Here is an 8740-nt window from a genome sequence, read left to right on the forward strand (position 1 = left end):
AAATTTATTTTTTTTTTCTTGAAGAAAATTTCAATGTAATATATATAGTTACATTTTTATTGTTTCTAACATATATATATATATATATGTATATATGTAGGTATGTTTTATGAATTTTTATTTTTTTGATATAGCAGAAACATCTATCATTTTAAGTTGATCTTTCAAATCCTCAATTTGTCTTTCTTTTTGACCAATTATAGTTGATGATAATTCAAAAAACTCCTACAAATTTTTTATTTTTCATATTTGTATTTTATGTAATTTTTCTTTTTTTTTTATTAATTATTATTAAATTTATTCTTATATAATTATATAGAATATTCAATTTATAATTCATAACAAACGTAACCAAATTTGTTCTAATTTTTTATTATATTTTTTTTTTTTTTTTTTTTTTTTTTTTTTTGTTATAATATTAACTATAATAACAAACATGTGAATCATTTAATTTTTCTATTTATGAGATTTTCATTAATTACTTGTAGTTCTTCTTTTTCTTGTAATAATACTTTATTAGTATAAAATAAATATAAAAAATTTTTCATTTTTTCATCTTTTATTTTAATTGGTAATTCTTTAATTAAATTATTTGTTTGAGAAATATTATTTCTCAACTGATAATCCAACTTATCCTTCTAAAAATGAAAAATTATCATTATATTTTTTAATTTTTCTTTTTTTCTAAAATAATTTATTATATATATATTTAAAAAATTACATTTTCTTGCAATATTTTTATATCATCATCTGAAATTTTTTTTAAGCTCATTTCATTATTTTCAATTAGTTTTCTCTCTATATCTAAAATAATCATTTTAATTTTTTTTCTTTCGTTTAAAAGCTTACAATAAAAAATGAAAAAAAAAAAAAAAAATTATTTTATAGAAATTATTTAATAAAAAGAAAAAGAGGTGATATATTATTTTTTACTTTTGTCAATTCATTTTTCCATTTTTCAAAAATATCATCATTTTCTTTATCATCAGTATTTTCCTAAATAATAAGAAGAATTCAATTTTTTGTAAAATAAAATTATTAAAGATACATAAATAATTGTTTATATTTTTGAAACAAAAAATAAATATAGAATGGTATATTAATATATTATATTAATATATTATTTTTTTTTTTTTTTTTTTTTTTTTTTATTAAACCTTTAATTGAGCATATTTTTTTTTTAAATCGTCTAATTTTTTTTTTATCTGAATGTGATTAATATCATGGTTGTAAATCATAATTTTAAATCCATCAATTTGTTTTTTATATTCTTCATTTAATGATTTTAAATTTTGAGAAATTTGTAAATATTCTTGTAATTTTACTTGAAAATTTTTATTATCCATAAATAATTTTTCATTCATTAATTTTAAATTAGTCATTTCTTCTTTATATCTAGAAATGTCATCTAAAGAATATTCATTATAGTTATCATCACATAATTTGTGATTACCATTATTATTATTATTATTATCATTATGGTCACATAATTTTAATTTCTGATTTTCCTTTTTTAAATTACATATAATATTTATTAATTCTTCTTTAGAATAATTTTTATCATAATCCTTTATTTGATCATAATAATCATAATTTGTAGAATTAGTACTCATATATTCATTCATTTTTTCTTTTTCATTTAATTGTTCTTTTAAAAACTCTATTTCATTTTTTAATTTTTCAATAACATCAATATACATGGTAAGATGATGTTTAACAACAATTGAATTAGATGTTACAATATTTTTTATATTTTTTGCTCTATTTGCATATTTTAAAGTATTATGAGTATCTTCATATGACAAATGAGATGGGCTAATATTAGCTATCATAACAGTTTTGCAGTTTCCTCCTAATGAATCTTTTAACAATCTAGTTAATTTGCTATCACGAAATGGAATGAAATTCGATTTACTTGTTCCCTTACTTCTTAATACCAATGCATTTATTACATTACCTAAAGCTAATAAGGATCTATTAATATTTGCTCCCTCTAACATTCTCATTCCCTTATTATTAGTTTGGCTAGCTCTTTCACTCCCAGCTAAATCAATAACACATAACTTGCCTCTTTTTGTCTGTTGATAAATGCCTTGCCCTTTTTCTGTTTCTTCTACTATTACTTGTAATACCCCATGACTTCTTGAACTTGTTTTATTGGCATCTGTTGGTTCTTGTGTTCTATTCCTATTTCCCGTATGAATAAGCTCCATTATTTCTTCGACTGATGTTGTACACACTTCAAAAATGTTAGAAACGGTAACTCCTTTTATTGGATCTTCTCTTAAATCTAAGTATTCACTAGATGGATTCAATAAATCACATATATTTTCATTATATATTTCAATAAAAGAACATTTTACTTTATATTCATTCATCACTTCTAAACTTTTTATTTTCTCAAATAAATCTTTTAATATCATCATCATAATTCCTGGCTCATTTTTATATCCAATAATAGTATGAGTTTTTCCAGCACCTGTTGCACCATAAGCAAAAACAGTAGAATTATATCCTTTAATTACAGCATCAATTAAACATTTTACACTATTATTATATACATCTTCTTGAGAACTATTTTCATCAAATGCATAATCAAAAACATATTTTTTCTCTCTACTTCTATTTTGTCTCAATACATTATCAGAATTATCTGATGGATCTAGTAACACTACCATCTTGTTGTCTAAAATTTTTATTACATTCTTTGCACCATCATTTTTCTCAGTTACACTCATTGGTCTACACCTTATTACAACATTCATATTATAAGTTATATCCTTTTCACCTAAAGCATTTTTCTCATTCTGTTTTATTTTCCCATATGCATTTATATTATTAGAAATATTCGTAATATTTTGTGTATGAGAAATATTATTCGCTGTATTAGCATTTATTTTATTGTCTATTTTTATTGTGTTATTATCACTATTTCTTTTCATCATTTTTGGTGTTTTTACACTTTCATTAACTTTGCTTTTTATTTTTATTCCTTTAGGAGAACCTATTACTGCTTTATTGCATATTTTGTTAATACTCTTCGGAGATTTCATTTTTACATTACCCCCCAATTTACCTGATTCAATTTTTGATAACTCATTTTTTGGCATCTTTAAATATGATAAATCATTTTTTGAAAAATTTAAACTAGGAGAATCAATTTTTGTGAAATTTAAATTTGGTGTCTTGTTATTCGTTGACTGTAAAACTGGAGTACTAATTTTTGCTAAATCTAAATTAGTTTGTAAATCATTATTTATATAATTAAAATTTAGTGAATTATTTTTTGAAAAATTAAACTTAGGTGAATCATTACTCAAATAATTCAAATTAGGTGAATCAATTTTTGCATAATTCAAATTAGGTGAATCAATTTTTGCATAATTAAAATTAGGTGAATCAATTTTTGCATAATTCAAATTAGGTGAGTTATTTTTTGCATAATTAAAATTAGGTGAGTTATTTTTTGCTATTTCTAATTTTTGTGAATCAACTTCTGTATAATCTAAGCTTGGAAACTCGCTATTAACATAATTTAAATTTGAAAAATCACTATTCATATAATTTAAATTAGGAGATTTTTCTTTTATTAAAATATCTTCATTACCAGTTTTATGTATATTTTTTTCACAGTTTTCTAGCTTTAACTTATTTAAATCTATTAAATTATTTTCAATATCACAAAAACTCTTCTTCATCTTATCCCATTGGTTAGAAGAAATATTATTTACTTCACTTCTTTTTAAATTTAATGGGCTTATTTCATTTATATTTAATTTTACTTTGTTTACTTCATTATCTTTTATATTTTTTTTTTTTTCTATGTCTATTTCACATAATTCATCCATTTCATTAGAATTACATTTACTTTTTGATAGATCATATAGAAATTCTTTGCTCAGATAATTCATAGTTGTATTAAAATTTTTTAAGGAATTCCTTTCAATAGACTCATTTGAAATACCTTTTTCCTCATTTTCTTTTAATTCATTTTGTAAGGAACATTTTTTAGAATTTTCTTTATCTATGTTATTACAAAGGGAATCTTTATAAAGATTATTAAGAGATTCTAAATTTTTACTAGAAGCTAATCCAGAATACATTTTTGATAAATTTTTATGAAATGACATATTATTTGTTGAGGATATTGACTGCATAGAATTATTAAAAAGTTTTATATCTTTCATTAATTCATCAACTGAGCTAAAATTTTGCTCTTTTATTCCATTAAAAGATTCATTTAAATTTTCTAATTTGTTTTTATATAATGGAGATAACTTTTTTTCATCATAACATTTCTTTGTAAAATCCTCATTTTCAATATTATTTTTTATATTATTTATGAATATTTTCATATTTTCATTTATTTCATTATTTGTTTCTATGACTTCATTTTTATTTTCCACATTTTTATAGAAATCATTTTTTATATTCTTATTTTCTATATTATTAGAATATATTTTATTATCATTATTATCTTCATCTTCTTTATAGTAAATATTATCCTCCTTTTCATTTTGAAAATTTCCCTGACTTTCATATTCATTTATTTCATCTTTTGTATTATATTTTTTTATACTTTTATTAAGTAAATTATCATTATCATTTTCCATATATTTTGCATTTTTGTCACACATTTTTATAGAAAACTCTGAAGAGGAAAAAAATTCTCCTGTCATTTCTTCATTCTCATTTTCATTTTCATTTTCCGTTGTTCTATTTGATATTAACATTTCTTCTAAATTATAAGTAGGTAATAAATCATAATTTTTTAAATTACCAGCATCATTTATTTCATTTTGTGTCCATTTACTTTCATCGTATGATTCTGTTTTCTTATTATTTATACTTCCCATTTTTGAATTTATTATTATTTAGAAATATATACATATTTAAAAAAAAGAAATATTAAATTATAAAGATTTTTTTATAGTAATTGTTGTAAAAACCAAATAATAAAATTACTTTAATAATAGTGATCATAAATATAAAAATATTCTTAATAGTAGTAATTATAAAAATATAATTGTGTTATTATTTTCATAATAATAATTTGTTTTATTTACAAAAAAAAAAAAAAAAAATAAATAAATAAATAAATAAATAAACTTACAAATATAAAATGATTTATATAAAAATTAATAAAGTATCCTTTTAGTATATTAAAAATGATTTAATAATATATAAATGTAAATCTTATCTATTACCTATTATCTTTATCATATTTTTTTTTATATTTTTAAAGAAATGCCATCGGAATAAAATTATACATAAAAATAAATTAAGATATGCACTAAAAGGATAAACTAAAAATGTATATTATAAGGTCTAACTTCATATATATTTTCTTTTCTGTTTAGTAAGAAAATATATATATATATATATATATATATATATATATAAAAATAGCTGATAATATATCTTTTTATTGAAAAAGTATAACTAATTTATCTTTAATAAATTTATTTATAATTTTTTTATTTTGTTATTCTTTTTATAAGATATTTTGAAATTCGAAATTAACCTTTATTTATCACTCAAATATTAAAAATTTTTAAAATGTATCCCATTATATATTATGTCTAATGCATTTGATAAAACACTTATTATAAAATTATAGATTAAAGAAAAAAAAAAAAAAAAAAAATTAAAAATAATAAATTAAATTGTATATTAAAATAACAAAAATTTCTTTTTTCTTTTTTTTTTTTTTTCCAATATATATATATCTAATAAAAAAAAAAAAAAAAAAATTAAATAAAAATATTATAAAATTTAATAAAAAATCAAAATTAAAGTAAAAAATAACAAAACATAAAGAAAAAATTTAAAAATAAAATAATTTTTTATTGTCTAGTATATGTTTAAAAAATAAGCAACCAAATTAGACAGATAAAAAATTATAAATATTCATATAAAAATATTTAAAACATAAATTTCTCAATAATATAAGAATTGCAATTTAAATAAAAACAAAAATAAGAGATAAAAAATAAAAAGTGTATTTTATCAAAAAACTATAACCAATGTAACTTATTTTATACATTTTTGCTGTATTTTTTTATTATTAAGAAAAAAAAAAAAAAAAAAAAATGGTGTGCAGTTTATGTGCATAAAATTACTTTAAAAATACAAACTCCTTTTTTTTCTCTTTATATAACTTAACATATCCTCTTAAAGTTTTTTTATGAATAAAAAGAAAAAAAAAACTATGTTATATTATCTCTATTTTCTCTTTATTTCTTATAACTTTTCTCTCATATATATTTATAAAACTTTTCTTTCTTTTATGAGAAAGAAAAAGATATATTTAATAAAATCTAATTATAGACAAGAAAATTGTAAAAAATTTTATGTATGAATAAGACAGAAGTTAAATAAATATAAGTAAATACTAATTTAAAAAAAAAAAAAAAAAAAAAAAAAATTTTCTCTTGTGTGCAATGTATAAAAAAGAACAAAATAATAATCTAAAAAACAAAAAAAAAAAATCTCATCCTTTATGTACATTATACATATATTTATTTAAAACAAAAAAAAGTTTCATTCATAAATTTGTATAAGAATAAAATTACATATATAAAAAGAAGAATATTTTATAAATAATGCCTTTATTTTTTTGTATATATAATAAATTATTTCAACTTCCTTCTAGAAATATATGTACACATATATGTATATTATACATCATTTTTTTAAAATGAAAGTAGCTTATTTCTACATATTCTATATGAACACACACAAAAAAAAAATTTTTTTTAATTATTTCTAAAAATTAAACATGAATTATATATATTCTCATTTAACCTTTTAAAAAATACTTAAGTTTTCAAAAAAATTGTAACAATAAATGACTATGTAAAAGATTTTACTTTAATTTTTTAATATACATAAAAAAAAAAAAAAAAATAATTATAAATAACGTGTTAATGTATTATCAGAATTTTTACAAAATTTTATGTGAATTATAATGTAGTGACACATAGTTAATGAAAGAAATACAAAAAAATAAGTTACTATTTTCAATGTAAATTTTTAAATGTTTTAACTCAAAAAAAAAAAAAAAAATTAAATGACATATAAAATTTTCTTTACAATCAAATCTAGTACGGTAAATTCATTTTATTTTTTTTAATAAGACAAAAAATAAAAAAAAAAATTAGTTTTTATTCAAGATATTAAAAAAAAAAAAAATGTTATAAATATTAAAAATGTAGACATTTTAAAAAAATTCATGATAAGTTTTGCAAGAAAAATATTCTTAATTTATAATTTAATTATCTTAAAATTGTTACATGTAAAACTATTTTGTTTTATATTAATAATCTACATGTAGGTATTTGTTTTATTAACTTGCAAAATTTAAATAATAATATAAAATTTTACTAATAATATTAAATAAGAAAAAATTTATAATATTTATAAATTATTTATTTTTTATATCAGCTGATATACATCTAATGTTTCAAATATATATTCAATTTTTATTTTAACATTTTTGCATTTTTTTTTAAACATATTAAAATTTTTTTAGATTATTAAGGAAAATACCTTTATAGAGAAAAAAGATTACATTAGAACAAATACACAAAAAAAAAAAAAAAAAACACTAAAAAATTAAAATTATTATTTAATAAATATTAAATCTTTTTTTTTTTTTTTTTTTATTTCCTTTGTAAACTATCCTTATATATTTCTAATTCTTCAAACCTTAAATCTTTTACTTTTAATACCTTTCCAAAACTATATAAAAATATATATATATATATATATATATATATATATATATATATATATATATATATATATATATATATTCATAAAAAATAAATATTCTTATATTTTATGTGTCTATCTTGTAAAATGTTAATGAATGGAAAGTTATTTTTTTAAATTAATTTATATTTATCACAAAGTACTATGAAATAACATACAGAGTTATGCATTTAATATTATTTTAAATTATTTTAATTTTTTTTTCTTTTTTTTTTTTTGAAAACCTTTGTAAGGGACATTGTGGTTGATTAATTATACCATGAAAATACTTCCACATTTTTGGGCAGATGTTTTCCATTTTTTCTATATGATTATTTTTTATCTTATTCTTCAAATTTAAAAAAAATAAAATAATATTAATAAAAATCTATATATATATATATATATATTTAAATGTTTTTTTTCTCTTTTTTTTACTTTACACAAGTAACAAACTTTACTATTTTTATACTTTACAATATACTGATTCATAAACATTTCAAAAGTATTTAAGTTGTTTTTCAATTTTATAATTTTGTTATTTTCCATTTCTTTCTCTTAAATTATTTTCAAATATATATTATTAAACAAAAGCAAAGAAAAAAAAAAAAAAAAAAGATCTATTTTAATATAAAAGAATGTAAAAGAATACATAAAAATATGAATAGTTCATATAATTTAATTTTTCTTGTCTTTATAGAGCTAAATATAATTTTTTTTACATATTTTTTTTTTTTTATAATAAAAAATAATGAAAAACAAAATAAATAATTATACATAAAATGTTTGTATTATTTTATAACTTATCCTATTATACTATAAATTAATATAATAAATTTTTCTTGTTACATTATTATTTTTTTTATTGTTATAGTTCGTTATTTTAATATTATAATTGTTATTCTTTAAAAAAATAATAAGCAATACTATTACTTATTTTTTTTTTTCTTTTTTTTTTTTTTTTTTAAAATTAAAATATAATAAC

General features: G+C 17.3%; 2 protein-coding genes across 2 annotated transcripts; both read right to left on the reverse strand.

The window, feature by feature from the left end:
• Positions 1-117: 117 nt before the first annotated feature.
• On the reverse strand, positions 118-4856 carry PGAL8A_00106800 (kinesin-8, putative; the record flags this gene model as incomplete). The annotated part of the gene is made up of 5 exons (XM_028673410.1): positions 118-225; positions 483-638; positions 722-844; positions 934-996; positions 1158-4856. 5 exons carry the CDS (start codon positions 4854-4856, stop codon positions 118-120), a joined length of 4149 nt encoding a protein of 1382 aa, XP_028526185.1.
• Positions 4857-7664: 2808 nt separating this feature from the next.
• PGAL8A_00106900 (conserved Plasmodium protein, unknown function) lies at positions 7665-8304 on the reverse strand (the record flags this gene model as incomplete). Its single annotated transcript, XM_028673422.1, has 3 exons — positions 7665-7743; positions 8001-8104; positions 8194-8304. The coding sequence occupies 3 exons, from the start codon at positions 8302-8304 to the stop codon at positions 7665-7667; spliced, it is 294 nt and encodes a 97-aa protein (XP_028526186.1).
• Between the last annotated feature and the right edge of the window lie 436 nt (positions 8305-8740).

The sequence above is a fragment of the Plasmodium gallinaceum genome (genome assembly GCF_900005855.1).
Source record: "Plasmodium gallinaceum strain 8A genome assembly, contig: PGAL8A_v1_62, whole genome shotgun sequence".
Classification (NCBI taxonomy): domain Eukaryota; phylum Apicomplexa; class Aconoidasida; order Haemosporida; family Plasmodiidae; genus Plasmodium; species Plasmodium gallinaceum.